Source organism: Podarcis tiliguerta, assembly GCF_965153285.1.
Source record: "Podarcis tiliguerta genome assembly, chromosome: 4".
NCBI lineage: Eukaryota > Metazoa > Chordata > Lepidosauria > Squamata > Lacertidae > Podarcis > Podarcis tiliguerta.
In genome coordinates this window covers 21,046,005-21,069,444 of record NC_139537.1, presented here as the reverse complement: position 1 = coordinate 21,069,444, position 23,440 = coordinate 21,046,005, and the positions used below count along the sequence as shown (strand labels likewise).

Genomic DNA, 23,440 nt, shown 5'->3' with positions numbered 1-23,440 from the left:
GCAGACCCTGAGGCCATGGGCCCTGTAATCCCCCAGGCTAGCCCATGTAGCTCTCATACATCTTAAATGGCTTTAAAAGGTTGTTAGATAAATTGATGGGGAAGAAGTCTACCAATGGTTGGTAGCCATTGCATCCAGTATTAGAGGCAATGTGAACACCAAATGCTGGTGGTCATAAGCAGGAGAGTGATGGCTCATGTCCTCCTTGCCGGCTTTCCATGGGCATCTAGTTGGTGACTGCACGAACATAATAGTGGTCTAGTAGGTGGGCCTTTGGTCTGGTCCAGCAGGGCTGTTCTTACATTCTTAAGTCTGTATATTTTGTTTTCTGTTGTCCTATTAATTGAAAAGTAACATCACAGTTTTCCCACCATTAACTCTTTCTTACAAGAGTCTTTCTTGCTCTGTGCATGTATTCAGTGAAATGATTCCCTTGAAATGCCAAGGCTTGAAACGGATTAGGCCCCCGAAATGGACTTTGGACATGCCTGTACTATGGGATATAAAAACTCATGTTAATATCTTGACGTAAGCTCAGTTGATTGCTTAAAATGAGAGGCCGTTTTGCTTAGGATCAAGTGTATCTCCGTAGGCCATGCTTGGCACAAGCGTGCTGATCTCAAGGGAAATGGGAGGAATTCAGGAAAATGGAAGATTGCAGCACCAATCCCTCTTATCTAGTTGTGAAAATGCACAGGGGTCTCTCAGCATCTTCTGGCTATAAAATTTTGTCAAGATACGGCACTTCTATTTAAAAGAATATATGTAGCAAGTTAATTATGTATTGCACAGGGAAGGGGAGATGTTGTTTAGACCAACAAGAATTTGAAAAGCCAATTTAGGTTGTTTATCAAAAGCTTACAAGTTTAGAGACAACCACCTAGTAAGTTGCCTTATTGTTTTAATAAGACTGTTGGTCCATTTAGTTCAGTGCTGACTGGCAGTAGCTCTCCAGAGCTTTAGATGCCAGGAATTGAATCTAGAAGAAGAAGAAGAAGAAGAGTTTGGATTTGATATCCCGCCTTTCACTCCCTTTAAGGAGTCTCAAAGCGGCTAACATTCTCCTTTCCCTTCCTAGAATCATAGAATCATAGAATCATAGAGCTGGAAGAGACCACAAGGGTCATCGAGTCCAACCCCCTGCCAAGCAGGAAATACCATCAGAGCACTCCTGACATATGGTTGTCGAGCCTCTGCTTAAAGACCTCCAAAGAAGGAGACTCCACCACACTCCTTGGCAGCAAATTCCACTGTCGAACAGCTCTTACTGTCAGGAAGTTCTTCCTAATGTTTAGGTGGAATCTTCTTTCTTGTAGTTTGTATCCATTGCTCCGTGTCCGCTTCTCTGGAGCAGCAGAAAACAACCTTTCTCCCTCCTCTATGTGACATCCTTTTATATATTTGAACATGGCTATCATATCACCCCTTAACCTCCTCTTCTCCAGGCTAAACATGCCCAGCTCCCTTAGCCGATCCTCATAAGGCATTGTTTCCAGGCCTTTGACCATTTTGGTTGCCCTCCTCTGTACACGTTCTAGTTTGTCAGTGTCCTTCTTGAACTGTGGTGCCCAGAACTGGACACAGTACTCCAGGTGAGGTCTGACCAGAGCAGAATACAGTGGCACTATAACTTCCCTTGATCTAGATGCTATACTCCTATTGATGCAGCCCAGAATTGCATTGGCTTTTTTAGCTGCCGCGTCACACTGTTGGCTCATGTTAAGTTTGTAGTCAACCAAGACTCCTAGATCCTTTTCACATGTACTGCTCTCAAGCCAGGTGTCACCCATCTTGTATTTGTGCCTCTCATTTTTTTTGCCCAAGTGCAATACTTTACATTTCTCCCTGTTAAAATTCATCTTGTTTGTTTTGGCCCAGTTCTCTAATCTGTCAAGGTCGTTTTGAAGTGTGATCCTGTCTTCTGGGGTGTTAGCCACCCCTCCCAGTTTGGTGTCATCTGCAAATTTGATCAGGATGCCCTTGAGTCCATCCTCCAAGTCGTTGATAAAGATGTTGAATAAGACCGGGCCCAAGACAGAACCCTGTGGCACCCCACTAGTCACTCTTCTCCAGGATGAAGAGGAACCATTGATGAGCACCCTTTGGGTCCGGTCAGTCAGCCAGTTACAAATCCACTGAGTGGTAGCATAGTCAAGACCGCATTTTACCAGCTTCTTTACAAGAATATCATGGGGCACCTTGTCAAATGCCTTGCTGAAATCAAGGTAGACTACATCCACTGCGTTCCCTTCATCTACCAGGCTTGTAATTCTGTCAAAAAATGAGATCAGGTTAGTCTGACATGACTTATTTTTCAGAAATCCATGCTGACTATTGGTGATCACAGCATTCCTTTCTAGGTGCTCACAGATTGTTTGCTTAATGATCTGCTCCAGAATCTTCCCTGGTATTGATGTTAGACTGACTGGGCGGTAATTATTTGGGTCCTCTCTTTTCCCCTTTTTGAAAATAGGGACAACATTTGCCCTCCTCCAGTCTGCCGGGACTTCGCCTGTTCTCCAAGAATTCTCAAAGATGACTGCCAGTGGTTCTGAGATCACATCTGCCAGTTCTTTTAATACTCTTGGATGCAGTTCATCTGGCCCTGGAGACTTGAATACATCTAAACTAGCCAAGTATTCTTGTACTGTCTCCTTAGTTATTCTGGGCTGTGTTTCCTCTGCTGAATCATTTCCTCCAAATTCTTCAGGTCGGGCATTGTTTTCTTTATCGGAGAAGACTGAGGCAAAGAAGGCATTGAGGAGTTCAGCCCTTTCTGTGTCCCCTGTTTGCATTTCACCATCTTCTCCTCTGAGTGACCCCACTGTTTCTTTGTTCTTCCTTTTGCTGCGAACATACCCATAAAAGCAGCAAAAACACTCTGTGAGGTGAGTGGGACTGAGAGACTTCAGAGAAGTGTGACTAGCCCAAGGTCACCCAGCAGCTGCATGTGGAGGAGCGGAGACGCGAACCCGGTTACCCAGATTATGTGACTACCGCTCTTAACCACTACACCACACTGGCTCTCCAATCTAGAGCCTTGTGCACTCAAAGCAAGTGCTCTACCACTGATTTACTGCCTTCTTGAAGCTTTTTAAATTACCTTAGTAGCTGCAGTGGCAAAAGAGCATTTCCCCATTTAATTTGCTTTGAAAATCTCCAAAATATCATTGGTAGAATGGGTGCTAGTGGAAGTGACAGGCAGTAATGTGTCAGCTGTTGAATTAATTCTTAGTTTCCGCAACTAGAACAGGATAATGAACAGTTCTGCTTACTGATGTGTGATTCTTGAAAATGCTGGCCAGGGGGTTGTTTCAATTTAATTTGCATTTAAATGTCATGGCTTCTCGGACATCCTGGTGCCAATATTTTTGCTTGACAGCCGTTAGCCTGCCTTCACGGCCTTTGCTTGGCTGCTTCATAGCAATCTTGAGGCAGATGTGCTTTTTGGGGGAGAAATGTAAACTGTAAAGCAAAGTCAGAGATGGAAACTTCATGTGTCCTTCCTTCCCTCTAAATAAATTTTGCAGAGAACTTCCTTTGACCTCACAAGTGCTATGAACTTTGCCCCCACCCCAGCTATTGTTTTAAACATGCACCACTGCATGACAGAACCAAGTGCTATTTGGCAAGAGAATTGGGAAATACCATTCTAGTTTGGGAAATGTTTCCATAACTTGACCCTGTGGCTCTGAAAGACCTAGTATCTCTGAAGTCTCATTTTTAAAATGATGCAAAAGCTCGACCCTGACAATAAATGTATATGCTATTCTACTGGAGTACCAAGGGTCAGAAGCACAGGATTCCTAGCATGCCAGAAGATGACCACAAGCTAGTATTTCTGTGCCATTGAGGACCCCATTCTCCCATGTGCCATGGTGGTTTCTGGTGCTGGATAACTCATTTGGTTGCCCATCCCCACTGAAGCAGGTGAAATGAAAGATTTTTCTTCGAGACCCTGGAGGACTCTTACCAGTCAGAGTCACTTAGTATAAAGCACCACAATGTGTTCATTATAGTTTTTAGGGAGAGGGCTGTGCAACCATCTTCAATTGTCAAATGTGTGAATTAGGCAACAACTTTGATTTCTCCGGGAAAAAAGAGCATATTTCTTTTGATTTATGGATGTGGGCATTGGTGTGCATCATTTGGTCTTCTGATAAACGAATGCCATTGCTTTCACATGTTTTCTACGCATGTTTAGAACGACAAAACATCAAAAGCAAATATGCAGTTTTGTTTGGAAATATAGCACAAGGGAGTTGATTTCCAGTGTGGCCCATGAAGATAATGAGGTTGTAAAATGAAATGTGAATTCTGTGATTTATGGCCCTGGCACATTTCAAATGCTCAGTCAGCTTAAGTTACGTCAGGCTTGTGGTTTCCAACTTGTTATAATTTCATATGAGCTAAATTTGAAATAAGTTCTTGGCACCTGCCTCCTCTTGCCAGATGCCGTCACACCATTTCAGGTTTGGGTACCAAAATCATCTCTCATTTATTGGAAATCTAGACTGTGATTTCTACCTTATCTGTTTGTTTTAAAACATGCCAGCTTCTAGGCACCACTCAAGATAGAAACTGATCTACTCCATGATCAGTTGTGACATTCTGTCCTATAGAGGAAAATGAGTGAGTATACACACAGGTCAAGTCTGTTACAGTAACAGGTTGGGTAAACTTCTGCACAATGGAGATGAGAGACCCAAGATTGCTTTTCTTTAAGGAAATATTAGTATCTGGCTTAAAGGTCAATCATCCCTGATGAAAATGTCACTTTTTGATGAATTGTGTAATTGGAAGGAAGAGTGGAAGGATGGTGGCATTTGGAGTCTATGCAAGTCAAGGTATTAACTTTTGAGGAAATGAAACTCTGAGGCCTCCCGTGGTTTCTGCCTCCATTTATGATGCCCTCCAATTTTTTGAACTTCAGTGCGCCTTTCATTTGACAGAAAACAACACCTACAGTTGCCATTATGCATGTAGTATAAATATTTAAAATTACTCATCATGTTCCAGTGCTGAGCTCATTTTATTTTGAATGCAATGTGACATTAACCTATGAAAGTTTGACTTCTCAGTAATGCCAGATACTTAACCACAGCTGTTGCCTAACACTTCTGTGATTGAAAACTATGCGTATTTTGACTCTTCTTGCTCCACTCCCTCTCTTTTTTTTAACAGATATTCAGGAAAGCTTTGGTGAAGATGTTTGAAGCTCAAGAGCTGGATTGTGTCTTCCTTGAGACAAACTTAAATTTAAAGAAGCGATACCACATGGTATATGAATGCATCCCCCTCCCAAAGGAAGTGGGTGATATGGCTCCCATCTACTTCAAGGTATCTACAAACTTTCCAGTTTCCTCAGTTTTGATCCTACCACTTTTGTTTTTTTAAACTGAAGTAAATTGGCAGTTTTGTTTTTTGAACTGAACTAAAGTTGGCTGTGTGAAGCTCAAAAAAGTAAAATAGATTCCCTAAAATACATCAGATTATCTTAACTCTTCTTCTTCAAGTGAAATTTATTTCACTTCTTCAGGTTTCCCAAACTATTTGTTTGAGCAAAACTGGAAGTACAGAAAATCTGAAGGAAACAGGTATTGTTGTGTCATATTAATCCTGCCGTGCAGATTGGATAGCCCACTATGGCCCCTGAGTTGGCAGCATGAACAGGCCAGGGTTTTTTAAAAACCAGATTTTTCAACTTCATGAACTCCCTACCGGACACCCCACACTAAAAATAACGGAGCTGAGGGAGCCGAATGAACACAAAGCATGCTTTGCTCCTTGCTTACGCCGTATCTCAGTGGCAGTTTCTCCGTGGGAGCCAGGAGCTAATTCAGTCATGAATCTGCCTGAATTCAGTTAACTGACAGGTGCAAAACCAGGCATACTTTTGAGGGTATTTATATGGATGCGATAAAGCATCTCCTGCCCAAAGATGAAGATGAAGGAAAAGAAGTTCTGGTCAAAAAGACAAAGGTATTTTCATATGGTTTGGGCAGTTTGCTTTAAGTAACGGGGGCTGAGCACATTCTGCCCTTACATCGTTTGTGAACTTCGGGTGAAGGGTAGTTTATAAATTCAGTAAATAATAATAACCATCTGTGTACATGCTGTCTCTGACACCGTCTGCCATTTTAAGTGCTTAATAAACACAGGCACTAAATGTGTCTAATTCGCCGCTGCCCCAAAGGCAAGGATAGAAGTTGCCAATGTAAGTGAACTGTTTGTGCTGGATGTGTAGTTACTGTGTGTGTGTGTGTGTGTGTGTGTGTCTGTCTGTCTGTCTGTCTGTCTGTCTGTCTTATTTTGTTTTTTGGCTGAAGAGCTGTGCTGTTTATCTGACAAGATTGTTTTCAACAGGGCCGTTTTGGATGCAGCTTCTGCTCACAGCAGTATATGGATATAACGGGGCTGGGCCTCAGTTTAATAGGTTTTCCCCTCAACGATTAAAGTGAGCAGTCAACATGTGATCTCCTTTGCTCTTCCGCTTGCAGCAGAACAAGGCAGGCAGAAAAGAGGAAAGAGGGAAGGACCACGTCCGAGTGGTAGAGCAGGTGTCTTGCATCCAGAAGATCCCATGTTCAATCTTGGCATCTCCTGGGCATTGATCCTGCCTGGAATCCTGGAGAGTTGATACCAGTCAGTGTAGACAGTTTTGAGCTGGATATAGCAATAAGCTGACTCAGTACAGGGCAGCTTCCATTATTTCACTGCATCTAGAGGAGTATAGGGCAGCACTCTTAACATACAAGCTCTGCTGAGTGTCTGAACATGGTTTAGACTTGGAACTATTTAGATAGCGTTTTGTGGCAGTAGCAACTCAAAATACATGTATGCTAGATTTTAATTAACATTGGCAACAAAAGCATGACCTTTACCTTTGGTTTTTCTTATGTACAAAAAGAGCCAATATAACTTAATTAATTCCTGTGGCCTTTTTAATTTGGCAAACTGAAAATTCTCATTTCAAGGTAATTGTACCAGGCCCAAGTTAGACCGCAGTTGTGAAGCTATAAAAAGTGAAAGGCACTGAATAAAATTAGTATAAAATCAGTCTTCATTATGCATTAATGCATGTAAATTGAATTCTACAAATTGGAGAAATGTCACAAAGTTAGTTTCTGGCATTATAAAATTAATATTCGTTCTTGAAATTATGCAGTATTCTAACTGCTTTTTATTTATTTATTACAAATCAAGTTCTACTTTATGGCATATGGTGTCATTCTGAAAGTGTTTCATATGTTGTTGCAATATTTTTTCAGAAAGCCATAATGGAGTCTGATGAAGAATGGTCCATGAATAAAAAGCTGATTGATCTATCTTCAAAAGATGTTCGCAAGTCGGTATGTATTGAAGCTTGTCCCTTATAACATGTGGCCAGTTGTTATTTTTTGTTCTCATTTTAAAAAAATTTTTTTTAAAAGATGCAGGTTTTAAAAGACACAGAACAGTTAAAGTACAGTTTATGTAAGACGTGAGGTTTTAGTTCGCGAGTCAAATACCGTTGCAGTGATGTTAATACAAAGATCTTCTGCTGGAGTTCTGAAAGTTAAAATGGATAAATTGACGCCAGTAACGCAAATCTTTTAAATATTACTCCTGGTTTTTCAAGGCACTAGCTGTCATGGCTGAGGGTTTCGTATTAATGTTTCGACTCAAGTATCAGAATGTCTAGGGCTGCAATCCTAAACACACTGGCTAGGGTATAAGCCCCGCTGACTCAGCAGGAATTACTTTGGAATAAGCGTGTATAGGATCACACTGCATAACCTGCCCTTATGTAACAATGGCTTACGGAAATGGTTGTCTTTGCTTGGCGTCAATGCAGCCTCCTTTCCAATCAACAAGATGGTTTATATCCTTCTCAAGGGCTGGGGCAAGAGGCAAAGCTCTGAAATCTATAGACTTCTTTTCACAAGGACAGCTGCTGAATATAGTTTGTCATGCAGAAAGGCTGCTGGAAGTTGTAGTTCAGGCATAGGCAAACTCCGGCCCTCCAGTTGTTTGGGACTACAATTCCCATCATCCTTAGCTAACAGGACCAGTGGTCAGGGATGATGGGAATTGTACTGTTTAGCTTGCTCTTGCTCCCGGTTTTCTGCCTATTTCCTGGTCCTTATTCAGGGCATCTGATGGTTCATTGCCTCCCAAAATTAGTCTCCACGTGTCCTTTTCATTGACAGTGTGGACCGTATTCACATTTTCAGAGTAAGAAGGGTCATAATCACTTGATGCTTCCCCAGAGGGAATTCTAATGTATAGAGTTTTATTTACTGCTACTCTTTTGTTTACATTTATCCTTTTTTTAATTGGACCTTTTCTCAGCAGAAGAAAACTGTGTGCGCTACGACGGCATATTTAAAATCCATAAAAAAGCATGAGGCATTGTTAGTAAATTATTATTATTCCTGTTCAGGAAAGTTTTTAATGTTTGATGTTTTATTTTATCTTTAATATTTTGTTGGAAGCTGCCCAGAGTGGCTGGGGAAACCCAGCCAGATGGGCAGGGTATAAATAATAAAGTACAGTGGAACATCTACCTGCGACCATAATCCATTCTGGAGGTCCCTCCGGAGGTGGAAATGGGTTGCTGGGAGAGGCGCCGTTGTGCGCAGGCGCGGTTGGTGATTGCTCGCTTCTGCGCATGTGCAAACGGCGATCGCCACTCCTATCTGTGCGCGAACGGTGGCAAACCCACCAGTTACTTCCGGGTTTGCTGCTGATATTGGGCGAAATGGACGCAAGCGGAGGTGGACGTAAGAAGAGGTCTGACTGTATTATTATTAGTAGTAAAGGGACATTGTGTTTGTGTCCAGTTTGCACGTCGTGGTAAGCCAAACTATGGCTTATTGGGACAGCAAGACAAACTTGCTGTCTCCTGGGGGAAGATCATGCAGCCGTTTTGCTCCTTCTTACTCCAACGCTCTGTGGCTCTGACCTAAGCCAAAGTGTGCCTTGGTGTGTTTTCCAAACGCGAGCTGTAGCCAAGGTTTGTAGTTACTGAGGAGGGAACTTAACCATGAGTTCCTGACCCTGACATCTTATTGACATGTTTCTGCCCTTCATAGTTCAGTTCCTTGCAGTTCAGGGTTTAAGAATTGTGTGTGTGTGTATGTGTTGATTTTTGCTTCATCAGCCTTCAAGATATGTCTAAATGAGCTGGTTGTCAGTTTTTTAAGCTTCAAAAGACAGCGCCATGAACTGTCTTTCCTTTGCATGAAAAAATAATAATAATAATAATAATAATAATAATAATAATAATAATAATAATTTATTATTTGTACCCCGACCATCTGGCTGGGTTTCCCCAGCCACTCTGGGCGGCTTCCAACAAAGATGAAAAATACACTAAAATGTCACATATTAAAAACTTCCCTGAACAGGGCTGCCTTCAGATGTCTTCTGAATGTCAGGTAGTAGTTTATCGCTTTGACATCTGATGGGAGGGTGTTCCACAGGGCGGGCGCCACTACCGAGAGGGCCCTCTGCCTGGTTCCCTGTAACTTGGCCTCTCGCAGTGAGGGAACCGCCAGAAGGGCCTCGGAACTGGACCTCAGTGTCCGGGCAGAATGATGGGGGTGGAGACGCTCCTTCAGATATACTGGACCGAGGCCGTTTAGGGCTTTAAAGGTCAGCACCAACACTTGTGCTCGGAAATGTACTGGGAGCCAATGTAAGTCTTTCAAGACCGGTGTTATATGGTCTCGGCCTCTCTGTCTTTTTAGGTTCCGAAAGGTTTGCCTTATTTCTCCGTAGACTTCGGCCTACAAGGGGGCTTTGCTCACGTCGTTGAAGATCATCGCAAGTTCCCCCTTTATTTTGGAAAGGTATTTATTATGTCACCTGTTCAAAGAGGCTGATGTGGGAGACCCTCCTGCATGCTCCATTCTGAGAAGCTCACTGCGTACATCAGCAAAGTTGAATATACATGGCAGTTTTATTACTGTGTGCTTTAGAACATCCCAGGGACATGAAGAACGTTTGTTATCTCAGGGTTTGAGTTGTGTAATTAGCCATTCTATATGATGTTGAGATCTTACCATTCAAAGCGAGAGTTGTAATAAATGTTTGCCTGGAGGTAAAGGACTAATTTTTTTTAGCAGGATCAATATTGTGAGTGGAGAGAGAGAGAGAGAGAGAGACTCAATAATGGATTTAGGGAATAACTTAATCTTCTTTCCCCCCACAAACAGAATTTCTAATGCTGTGGGTAGATTTGCAGGGGATGTGGCTGTCAGTTTAAATCTCCTGTTCCCACTCCACCCCCGTAGTCCTTAAAGGAAGTAGTTTGCATAGAGCACATGTGGGTGAGTCACTTGTTAAAATGCAGAGCTGGAATGACCCCCCCCCAACCAATCCAATTGTACTTTGTAGTCCTTGTTTTGAGCAGGTGTGAGTTTCCAAGGTTAATTAAGAGCAGTAATATTCTTCTCTGTCTGTCCTGCTTTAAAAGGAAATAATTGGTGGCATGCTGGATTTGGAGCCCAGGCTGTGGAGAAAGGGACTGCGAGAAAACTTTGAGGACCAGAGGAAGAAGGTGTTGCATTTTGCTCAGAAGTGGAAACCGTACGATTTCACCAAAAGCAAAGAGTGAAGCTTTGACGATGCAGTACCTGCCAATAGACCGTCAAGATCCATAAAACCAATCCATTTTATAGAAAGGCATGTGTTAAGGATGACAGGATGTTTTCTACATTCCTAGTGAACACTTTTTTGGGGGGGGGGAATATATTTTAAAAGAACGCAGTTCATACATTTAATTTGAGTTATTTACACGGCAAATTGATTTCAACACAATGTCATTTATTTATATTTAATGCCTCATATGTTCTGCTGTGTGCTCTTTTTCTTAAAGCCCTTTTCATAATACCTTGTTTAAATCATGGCCTCTGGGAGGTGCTGTCACATGCACACTGTGCACTTAAAAAGAAAATTGATTTATTGACATTTAAACGTCAAAGAGAGAAAATATCTCTAAAACTGGCTAAACAGCATTAAAGACTACTTAGGCAAATACCTTTCTCAACAGCCTTGTGAAAATGGAAATGCCAGTATTCTCCCAAAGAGAGAGTGACTAGGTAGAGAGAGAATTGAGCTTGGCAGGAATCTTGAGACAAGATGATTCACTCTCCTGTTAAAGTCCAGTAACTAACAGTTTTTCAGTGAAGCAACAAAATAAAGGTTTGCAACAAAGTAAACTGGAAAGGGTAAAGCATGACTTAGGTCATTTCTGCAGGAAGGGAATTTTTGCCTCGCAACGGGATTAATATTTCAAATGGCACAGTGGCATGGAGGAATCCCAGGAAAGGTACATAGATGGTCCAGAAATCTGTGCTTGATAGTATTCAGATAGTGGAAATTGAATAGAGGACGTGGGTTGCGCTATGGTCTAAACCACTGAGCCTCTTGGGCTTGCTGATCGGAAGGTGGGCAGTTCGAATCTGCGCGATGGGATGAGCTCCCGCTGCTCTGTCCCAGCTTCTGCCAACCTAACAGTTTGAAAGCACACCAGTGCATGTAGATAAATAGGTACCGCTGTGGCGGAAAGGTAAATGGTGTAGGGTACTTTTGTTACATGGGCACACAGTATATTAGCTCTGCTCTCATGATGGAAATGCATTTGCAGGTCATGTCAAAACAAGAATCTGAACCTGTTTTGTTTATGGTTTTGGCTGTAACACATTCCCTTCCCTGTGCAGTAGAATGGCTTGTTCAGATTTGGGTGGTTAAAGGAAAGTACTTGTAAAGTTTACAGGAATGTAAGCTGGGTTGGGGAAACTCCTTGGGGAAGTCACAACACTGCCAAAAACTGAATTACACTTGTGCTTAGAATACCTTGGTTATTCTTCTGCAAACCACGGTGGACTATAGCTATAGTTCACATGTGCACTGCACACAAGTTACTACTTCAAGATTCTTGGGATCCCAGGAAACTGGATCAGCTACTTTGAAAGTGCCCAGTCTCTAAATTCATGCCATGGACTGGTTGGACGCAGAGGAATGGTGGGAGGAACCAGCTGAGAAACCACCAAGGGAGAGGTTGGCTGCACACAGGCAAAGTCTCCTCTGCTTGGAAAAAGCCCTGGAGAGGGGGGAACTTAGATGGCTGTGGGGAGGTGGGGACTTTCAGTCTTGGCAACTGATCCAGGGATACCAGGGATGAGCTGCTGTGCTCATTGGGCCTGACACTGCTTCAAGTCTGTGAAGATGGTGATTTTGCTAATAAAGAGTTAACTCAAACTTTGAATGGTGTGATTTACTTCTGGCTCGCTCTTTGACAATGACACATCCATGTGATGATTTCTTTTTTCATGGAGAATAGTGCATGGAGCCAAGTACTGTATTCTAAATTGATGACTTGACGTTAGCCAACATGATGCCTTTGAGATGTTGTGAGCTACAACATCCATCATCCCTGACCATGGTGGCTGAGGCTGATGGGAATTCTAGTCCACCTGGAGGGCACCATGTGGACTATCCCTGTATTGTATGGAAGTCCCCATTACTTTGGGAGCTACAGCAGCAGGAGACCCAGCAGACAACATACCTATTCAGGAATCTGAACCTATGAAGAGTGGTCCTCTCCTGTCTTAAGCAGGGATAACCAATGCCTGCAGGTCTAACAGATTAATTACTAGACATTCCTTCTCGGTCTGCCAGGGGAAAGTGAAGTTCAAAGGACAAGAAAGGAGATTTCAGCCTTTGGAGAAACTTCCTGATAGTGCAAGCTGCTCAACAGTGGAATATACTGGGGTGGGTTTGCCATAATAGATAAGGAGAAAGAAAAAGAAGGCACCTTTTATCATATGTGGTGGACGTGTCCTAAGGTTAAGGACTTCTGGGAAAGGATTTCTAATGAGTTGGAAAAAATGTTGAAAAATACATTTGTTAAGAAACCAGAAGCCTTTTTACTTGGAATAATAGGATTGGAATTGCCCTAAAAGATGTTAGATTATTTTTGTATGCCACTACAGCGGCAAGACTGCTATTAGCAAAGAAATGGAAATCCCAAGAAATCCCAATGGTAGAATAATGGCAGATGAAGATGTTGGAGTTTTTGGAGTTGTATTAGAAAGAGGATTTTGGAGAACTGTTACGAAGGTATTACAATGAAGGTATTACAATGAAGGTATTACAATGAAGGTATTACAATGAAATTCAGTTAGGAAGTCAGACTACAATGAAAGTTAACTTGGATTCTAGAAGTAATGATGTTTAGTGTTGTAAGATGTTTTGTTTTGTGTTTTTTACATATTATATTGGTTATAAATGTGGAAAATCAATAAAAAAATTTGAAAGAGGAAAACATAATAGATAAGGAGAAGTTGTGTGACCACCTGTCAGAGATGTCATAGTGCAGGATTTCTTGCATCAACAGGGTTGTACAAGATTACCTTTGAGGTTCCTCCCCATTCTAAGCCTAAACTTTCATCACAGCACTCCATCATGCACACCATAAATGCTCTCTCCTTGGCTGTATCTGCATCAAATGATCATCTGGTCTCAAATACAGTTCAACACCCACTTGCATTAAGTTTGCCAACTATCTGACTTCCGTCTTCCTGGTGGCTTACTGGGTGGCTCCAGAGGTTAAAGGAGAAAGGCATCTCCTTTTGTTTGCTTTGTTAGACAATGCAAAATACATTTCATTTATATGGTGAGAATGTTAAAGTATGCACTTGACTAGGAGAGCCTTGGCTGCTGTTAAGAGGCGAGAGTCCAGCCAAAGCAAATATAAACTTTCCAAGTCATGCTATACTGGGAGTCACTTGGCCTGGTCATTTAAAAGCCCTGGAATTTCCAGCTGAAATGAAAAGCTGAAACCAGAGCATTGCCCCCGGGGGAGAAACTCTGGGATGATTTTTTTTTTTTTAAGTGACCAAGATAAGTATCAGAAACTGGTCAGACCAAAAGAGGCAGCTCCTTGGATATTTGCAATGTTAGTTGTCCTATGCAAGGGAAAAGAACTGCAGCCGTTATCCCCATGATAGTCTTTGTGGCTCCTTCTGCAGTACTGAAGGAGGCAAGCAGTATTGTTAGTTCGCTTCTCTTCACAATCGGGCTTGTAAGAAGCTCCTGCAAATAGCATGCTTGATGTCTTGGGAGATGGCGTGGAATTTATTTCAAGGTTTTCAAAGAACACATTAAGCTGACTTGCCTGAAGCAGACCTGTGCTTGTGTACTCCAGCAGTAGTTCTCTGGCAAAGATGCTTTTCCCAGTCCTGCAGCTGGATTCGCAGCCCACCCCCCCTTAGCTGGAGAAGCTGATGTTTGAACCCTATACTTGCTTGCAAACTCTGCTCTCCCACTGTGCTGTGGCCTCCACTTTCGGAGGCTTTGCGTCTTACTTGGATAGGCTTCTCATTCTTAATTGCACAGACTCTATTAAATTAGTCTTTTGTGGGGCATATAACTGCATCTTGTCACACATGACCTGTACATATACGCAGCACATACTGATTCTCGTATCATTTCTTTCGTCAGACCCAGACAACAGCACGTTGAATTTCTGCATTGAGACTTCTGCGTCTGTTGTGGCAACCTAGTAGAGAATGCATTACCGAGGAGTAAATGGGCATTTCTGGAAAACTGCCTGGTGGTTACAACTCGCAGAGGATGTGGCAGCCAAGGCACTAGCAGGTGCTCCTCCTACTCACTTGCAAATATGGCCAGCATGACTAAGCCACTTCTGGTGAAACCACAGCAGTGCACGGAAACGCCATTTACCTTCCTGCCGGAGCGGTACCTATTTATCTACTTGCACTTTGATGTGTTTTCGAACTGCTAGGTTGGCAGGAACTGGGACCGAGCAATGGGAGCTCACCCTGTTGCAGGGATTCGAAACACCGACCTTCCAATTGGCAAGCCCAAGGCTCAGTGATTTATACCACAGCGCCACCCGCGTCCCTAGCAGTAAACGCACCTACAATTTGAAAACCCACTCTTATGTAAAACTAAACAGTAAATATGCAATCTGCATTCTTCTTTCGGAATATTGGAATCCTCCTGTTTTTTCCAGGAAGTATGGGAGATTTACAAGAATAAAATAATGAGATGTTGGCTATACTTTTTATTTTGTTTCTTCAAGAAGCTTTCTGTTTTCTCAACTGTTCTTTCAATAGCTTTCTGATCTTTTCTTCGTATCTTTTATTTCTCAAGGGAGCCATGTTTTGTACAGTACAGAAGCAACAGATTGTTTAACTTGTCATCTGACACCTGTATGAATAAATATATCTTGACCCTGGATACAACTGGATGCTGAGTTGTGTGTGAAAAGCAAATGTTCTCCCTTCCCATTCAAAAAAGGAAAAGAAAAGAAAAGAAAAGCTAAAAGTAGAAGTTAATACTTAGGGGGGTTATGAGTGAACGAGTGAGTGTGTTTAAACCCTTACAACATAAGTCACCAGTATTTTTGTAGGTATTAAAGTGATGAGCATGCCTTGCTCACGTTTACTCAGATCACTTTTCTCTATCAATGATGGGAAATCTGTGGCCTGCCAAATGCTGTGGACTACAACTCCCATCAGCATCAGCTAGCATGGCCCAATGGGCAGAGATGATGGGAGCTGTAGTCCAAAACATTAGAGGGTGCAAAGTTGGGAAAGATCTGGAGAGTTCTGGTGTTTGAACCTGAATTATCTTCCTGCTGCTCTGTGCCTCCTTTGTTCTGAGGAGGATGTGGTGTTTTCCCTTTTTAAGAAATGTAACCAAGGGATTATTTACTGAGCCAAGTACTTGAGGACTTCCTGGTCAAATAATGTCACAGGGCAGGTATTGCAAAAAGCTTACATTGTTCTTGCATTTTCCCATTCTGCTGCAAACTTCGTTTTCCTCCTGCGATTCTGAAGGCCATATAAATTCCCTCTTCCTTCAGTTGAACATTAACACTTATAAACTCTATGCCTGAGATTCCCCCCCCCCTTCTCAGTCCTACTTTTGTCTGAACTTTGATAATGGTAATGCATGAAAAAGCTGTGGCAGAAGCTTTCCAAATCTTCGTTAACGCTCAATCAAGCAGCTGTTCTTACCTGGTCATATGGCTCATTTCTACCTCTTAACCCGAAGTGGTCAGAACATCAGTGAGGCAAGAGGGGTGTTTTCCTCCCTCTCTCATAATGCCTGAGGGAAAAAAACAGAAGCGCCATGGCGCATCTGCAACAGCACAACCAGACGCCTTCATCTGCCCCAGCTGCAACAAAACATGTCTCACTTGTATTGGTCTCTACACCCACAGGCACTGCAGCTCTCAAACGGTTTGACTTCACCCCTGAAGGCACACTCTTCCATTGTCTCCCAGCCCTCCTAACCCAATTCCTCTTGAACAGAAGGGTGGAAGATTTGGGACAGACAAAATAAAATACTTCTTCACACTGCACACAGTTAAATCATGGTGCTTGCTATTCAAAGATGTGGTAACCTGAGCAGCTTTAAAATGGGGCTTTTCAATGGCTACTAGTCCTTTGAATATCACATACTGGGGGACAGCAGCAGGAGAGGACTATTGCCTTTATCTCCAGCTTGAAGGCTTCCCATAGGCACCTGGTTGGTCACTATAGAAAATGGGATGATGGGCTAGATAAACCAGGTGTGGAGAACCTCCAGCTCTACAGCTATTGTTGAACTACACCTCCCTGTGGGATGTAAGAATCAGATGCAGTCAAACACAACATTGCTAGAGTAGGCATGAAGGTTGTCTCAGTCCTCCAGCCATAACTTCCTGCTTTTCAGGACTGAGACAAAACTTCCTATGTGTAACTTGAGATGGACGTGGCCTCTCAAGAAGTAAAAAAACCAGAACCACAGGCTGGCAACCATATTGTCTCCATCGATGCCATCTTAACAACAGCACTACTAAAATACACTCTTGGCTCCAGGCCAAGAGAAGAGAAGAGAAGAGAAGAGAAGAAAAGAAAAGAAAAGAAAAGAAAAGAAAAGGGGGGTTTCTCCCATAAGGAGATAGTCACCACATTCAAACTATGTTCTAACCTTTTAAGTCTGCCTTCTGGGAACCTTTATGTGAACAGATGATTACTTGTGAGTAAACGTTTTATACTTTACAGAAGACTGCGTAGCATCTTATTTTAGGAGGGATTAAATGGGGGAAGCTCAAGGAGAAGGGGACGACAGAGGACAAGATGGTTGGACAGTGTTCTCGAAGCTGCAAACATGAGTCTGACCAAACTGCGGGAGGCAGTGGAAGACAGGAGTGCCTGGCATGCTCTGGTCCATGGGGTCACAAAGAGTCGGACACGACTAAATGACTAAACAACAACAACAACAAACGGGGGAAATACCAGGAAATATTTACAGAGACTCTAATGAGTCTGAGCAAGCTATCTGCTGTGTGTGTTGTTTTTTTTAAAAAGGGGGAATGTTAACTTTGCTGATTTTGTTGAACTTGTAAAGACAAGTTGGGATAGGATATCTTAGACAATATATCCTCCCCCGCATCCCTAAACATTCCCACACTCCCATCATCCCTAGTCATTGGCCATGCTTGCTGGGGTTGATGGGAGTTGTAGTTCAGCAACAGATTGAGGGCCAAAGGTTTCCCTCACCTGAGATAAGCCTTTGGTCTGAACCAGCAGGACTTATCCTCTAATTCTAATTGTTATTCCAAGTCAGGTCAACCAGAGAGTAAGGCCTCCCCTAGAGAAGGGCTGGGGACCCATTTTCAGGTTGGACTACATTCTGGGGGCCACATGCCAGTAGTGACAGGGGCCAGGGTCAAAAGTGGGTGGAACAACTGGTGTGAATTTTACGTTTATGTAATAGGTGAGTCTATGACTGGATCTAGACACATTCAAAAAATCGTTTCAGGAAAACGTAAAGCTCATAATGCAAAATTGCATTGCCGAAGGATCGAACACTACAATCTGGTGTCATAGTGTTATAACACATTTATAACGGTTTTTTCCCCTAATATAGCTGAGTCATGCATATGCTCATACATCCTTTTCAATCCCCTATCCAGGCAAACAAGAAGCAAGATCAGTATTCAAAGGCACATTCCAGGCAAGTGAAAATACTCATGGAGCAGAACAGGCCGGGCCAGTGAGGAATGGGGGCCTGCAGGGAGGGTGTGGGGAGAGCCCTGAGGGTCAAATAGAGATGGCTGGGGCCCCCACATTTAAGTCCCCTGAGGTTCCCCATCTCTGCACCAGAGATTTGGCCATGTCCAAGCATGAGAAACAAAATGAAAGAAAGCATGATTGTGCACACAGATACTGGGATGCATCTTTGCAGCGCCAGAATGCTCCACAGAAGCACATATATGGCCACAATCTGTATCTATAATCACACCTTGTATTTTTTTAGAAGCATGGCAAGAGGCTGGTCCATTAACCTCTTTTCAGAAAACGGCAACAACGAGAACTTAGTCATGAGAATACAATTCTTGGTTATATATCTCAGCTGCCGATCATGGAGGAAAATGTGTTATAGCTTGAATAAGTGCTAAATTCAATTTTGGCTGATAATTCTAAAGTCCTGATTTGATTTTTCTAGCTGCTGGAAAATGTTCACACCAAAACTTAAATCTGAGGAGCTTCTTATTGAGTCTTTGTAAGCTCTTTTAATTTGGACAGGCTTTATAGAATCAGGTGGTTGGTTTTTTGCTGCCAATGGACTGAAAATGTTAGCACTCATTGTGTCATACTTATTTTAACTGTGGTTTTATGTCATTTTTTTAAAATAAAAAAATCAGTTTCCTAATCTGCCATTATCTGCTCAGTCTTCAGGCTGGATTGTTTTATGAATCTAAATGTTCAAATACCCATGTTAAAGTACTGTATAGGAGACAAAAAACAATGGAAATTTTCTCCATCTTAACAGTGCCCAAATATGACGACTTTTCTTCTTCCTCTTCTTCTTCTTCTTCTTCTTCTTCTTCTTCTTCTTCTTCTTCTTCTGACTCTCCATGACCCCATGAACCAGAGCATGCCTTGGAAATTCTCACTTTCTTCTCAAAGCTTCTCCTTTCTTATGTCCATGGAGTTTTCTCGGCAAAATACTAGAGCGGTTTGCCAGTTCCTTCTCCAGGTGGATTACATTTAGTCTAAACTCTCGGCTATGACCTGTCTGTCTTGGGTGGCCCTGCACGGCATAGCTCAGAGCTTCTTGGAGTTATTCAAGCCCCTTCGCCACGACAAGGCAGTGATCCATGAATATGACTTAGGAAGGTCCTTAACTGGCTTGTTTCATGGATACGCTGTTGGTACCACTGGGACTTCTTTAGCCTTGCTGGGAAGTTGCTAGACAAGAAATAGGAGAACCACAAACAGGTCGTTGGACTGGCTACTTCAAAAGTCCCCCCTGTCTGTAGGAAAAGCAAACGGGAGCTCCATCCCACTGGTTACTTTTGTCATGAGTGCAAAAGCTTCGCCAAGGAAATAATCTGACTGAGAAGTAATTTTCAGAGGAGGCGCTGGACGGTGCAGAGTCTAACTCCATCTTGCTCATGCTGCCAAAATAATTGCTTGTCCTTGATGCCCGTCACATCAGGAATACCTGATGCAAAGTGCCCCATACATCCTAGAATATCTCACTTTTCCTTAGGACGTCCCTATCTTCATTGGAGAAATGTTGGAGGGCATGGAGTTATGCAACTCCCCAACCAAGGAGATAAGTAACTATACAACCTTTAGAAGACACCAGAAGGCAGCCCTGTATAGGGAAGTTTTTTTTAAATGTTTTATTTTATGGTTTTATATATGTTGGAAGCCACTTGGAGTGGCTGGGGCAACCAAGTCAGATTAGTGGAGTATAAACAATAAAATTGTTGTTGAATAGGAGTCCCCATTTTCATCGGAGAAATGTTGGAGGGTATGTACTCATGGATAGTTAATAGGACTATGAATATTTCTACATTGTGAGATTACTATGTCTCAGCACCTTCGTGAGCTTATCAGCGAAGGCTCTATAGCAGTGGGGGCTAACCTACAACTTGTAGGCCATATTTGACCCCAAAGAGTCCACCACCCCCACCAGAAGTTGAGTGCTGAAGACTGGAACCATCCCAAACTCATTTTAAACTCCCACCTGCCACCTCAGGAATTACCTTGTAAATATTCTGGGAAACTGATTTCTATACAGAATAGGCTCTAACAGAAAGAATGCTGTGATAATGGCAGCAATTTAGGTAGAGGATCAGATGTAGAAGCAATGAGATGACACACAAGTAATTTTAAGGCCTATTACCTCATTACAAATGACAGAACCGTATTTAGGCAATTCTGTTCAAAGCAGACAAGCAACATTTAGAAAAGTTAGCACGTCAGGCATCCAGACAGGAGTTGTTTTGTGACAGGCTTTCATGAAAAGTTGTGTGTGAGGCAATAGTAGTTGTGATTAGGGGTATGGCTCATGCATGAATTCAGCCTGATTTCAGGTTTCTGAAGGCTGCTGGGCCTTTAACACACTGGGCAGTGACTTTCTGAAACTATCCTGTGATTTTCTATGCTATGTATTTTTGTATTTCTATATTGTAAACCACCCTGCGATCCTTGGATGAAGGGCAGTGTAGAAATTTAATAAATAATAATAATAATAATAATAATAATAATAATAATAATAATAATAGAGAAATAATGATATAAGCTTACTAAGGTGATGCTTCAACAGACCTGAGAATCTCATGCAAGATTGCTAAGACTTGATATAGAGCCTGAAACTGACAACAATATCTCCAAGATGGCAGTTGAGGGGAAGCTGTCAAAATGGTGCATGGCACTTCTATGGTACTGTGAGGCATGAAATTGAGTAATGCTCTGACCGAGAACAAGTACATTGCTAAAATGAGGGAAGCTTTTCAGGGTGACTGGATGGCTGAACTCCAGATACTCATCACTCAGTTGGCAGGCATTACAAAAACTGGTAGTGAGGGTAGGACCTTAGTGATAGGTAATCAGACTAAGCTTGCGCTATTAAAAACGGTGACCGCTGTTACTGAAGCTTGAGGAATATTCAAACCATGAGCGTAGGAAGATTTTTTGAATGGGACTGGGGGGAGGGGCATCCCAGAGGAAAAGTAAGGGCAGACATGGCCATCTTTTTAGAGTTTTAATGGCTTGGGTCTGAACACATCTCTCTCCTTTGACGATTTTGAAAGGGCACATAGAGCCCTGGGCCAGCGATCTCACTCTGATGGCCTCCCCTGCAGTACCATCATCCATTTTGAATGTTACTGCTTGAAGGACTCAGTGTTTAGGACACTTCACAACTTCAGGGAGCTCAAATATGAGGAGCTAACTGGGGTTGTCTTCCAAGATATCTGATTGGGGTCTTGAAGCAGAGACAAGTGTTCCATCCCTACACAGTGACTTTGAAGGATGTTGGGATCTCTACTGTAGGGCGTTCCCATTTAAACTTAGTGTCTAGCACAGGGGCAATTTCTAAACTGCTAGCAATGAGCCAAACAGCTCCTGAAATAGCTAAAAATCTCCTGCTTTACTGCAGATCCCTTTGCAAAGGAAGATTCCCTCCAGAACAGCAACAACCACTATTTGCTTGCTTAAGCTGAAAAAACTGCCCAGTTACTGAGTGCACAGTTATATTTTATGCTAATGTCCCATGGGAGGAGAGAGTATGGGGTCACAAATGAAGTCTTTGCCTACATCCCATTCTCTGGGTGATCCGAGACAGACCCCAACAGTCTCTCTCTCTCTCTCTCTCTCTCTCTCTCTCTCTCTCTCTCACACACACACACACACACACACACACACTGCTTGCAAATGGAAGCACCTAGGTACAGTTACATTGATGTTGGCTATTTGTGCCCTGTGTGATCTCAATTTGGATTGTGGAACAGGGGCACTTTGTCACATTGCTGGGCTAGGATTGGGCATTGACACGCAGGAGAAGGCTTACAGAGCTCCCTAGAATGGCAGATTTCTTTCAAAATGGCAAACCTTTAACTAAAGAACAACTGTGGAGAGCTAGTCATGATTAAAGTATGTCTGATTTCAACTGTATCTAATTCTACGTTCAGTGAAGGACCCGTCTACGTGTGCCAAAGCTACTCAACTTCTCAGTCAAATAGAGGATATACTGTTGGCTTTTCGCAGTATAGTAGCGCAGAGAGCTTGCTGGGGAGAGCTTGCATTAAAAAGAAGGGACTCAAAAATAACTTAAACAAGGTTTTAATAGGAAAAACAAAAACTCCTTATACACTAAATATATCTACAAACAAACAAGACCCAACCACCAACCCATCCCCAGGGTAAAAAGCAGAGCTAGGTGCTGCCCCTTATATACTGCAGCCAATTCCTGACACAGCTTAATCAATGCAACTCAGCAGCACCTGCTATGCTTCACAGCTGCAAGGCTGGATCTCGTTAGTTACTCTGGCCCTTGCTCCGGCCCCTTAAAGGTATACACATTGGGTGAAACAATGATGAACCTTTAGATTTAAAGAAACAGTTCAACATTTCCCCTGCGGTTCATCATTGTGGAACAAAAACATACAGCATACTTTGTACATGTTTTTCATGTGTAACCTTTGGAAGTGCTTTAGTAAAGATGTCTGCAATTTGATTGTTACCTGGAATATATTTAAATACAACCATTTCATCAGCAATTAGTTTCTTTACAAACTGCAAACGTAATCTTAAGACTCTAGTGCGCTGCGTATTGGTTTCTGAACATCATTGTAGCTTTTTGGCTCAAAGACCGCCTTATTGGCATACACAGTATTAAAATGTTCATCTGCAAATCGTTGTGGCTTCTGCCTCTTTCTCTCTGAACGTCTCAGTCCGGAAGGAGAGTCAGACTCCTCAGACTTAACAGGACTAAGTGAACTACTAGTTTCAGGTTGTAAACCATCATTGTCAGATTGAAGAGATGCCTCTCACGGTCAGAAAACTCAAGAGAATCTAACCTCCCCTTGGGTGCCTGTAACTTTAAATCATCAAACAAATTATCAGATTCAACAGGCTTTTTGTCTTCTCCCATTAATTCAGAAGCACCATTTCCTGCTGCTGCTGTTCCTGCTTCCTCTTCTCCCTCAGTTTCATTTATACCATCAGTATTTTGGAAAATAGCAACTCCATTCCAATTTACAGTTTGTATCATGCTTCTGGTAATATGAAATTTGCCAGTTGCTGGGACGTAAATTCTGTACGCCCCCTGCTGGTAGCCCATTAATTTTCCCTGAACACTACGCTCACCCAATTTCTGCTTAGCAGGATAATGCATAATTACATCTGAACCCCAAATTCGTAGGTATTTCAGATTAGGGCGTTTTTTAAACAGCTTCTCATAGGGGGTGACATCTAAACCAGAATGATAACTGCGATTCCTAACAAAGCAAAACGCATTGAGCGCTTCAGCCCAAAAATCTTTGGGCAGATTAGCATCATGCAGATAAGTTTTAACCCCTGCCTGCAGGTCACGCTGCACAACTTCAACAAGCCCATTTTGCCAGGGACTTCGG

The 23,440-nt window shown here is 42.5% G+C and overlaps 1 protein-coding gene across 1 annotated transcript in view; it reads left to right on the top strand.

Moving 5' to 3' along the window:
- The window catches only part of CWF19L2 (CWF19 like cell cycle control factor 2), a 75,159-nt gene extending 62,910 nt beyond the window's left edge, over positions 1-12,249 (top strand). Inside the window, exons 15-18 of the mRNA XM_083436268.1 lie at positions 5,185-5,340; positions 7,272-7,352; positions 9,735-9,836; positions 10,463-12,249. Of these exons, the coding sequence (XP_083292394.1) occupies positions 5,185-5,340; positions 7,272-7,352; positions 9,735-9,836; positions 10,463-10,603 (480 nt within the window). The 3' untranslated portion in view covers positions 10,604-12,249. The remainder of the gene's footprint in view (positions 1-5,184; positions 5,341-7,271; positions 7,353-9,734; positions 9,837-10,462) is intronic.
- Positions 12,250-23,440: the final 11,191 nt, after the last annotated feature.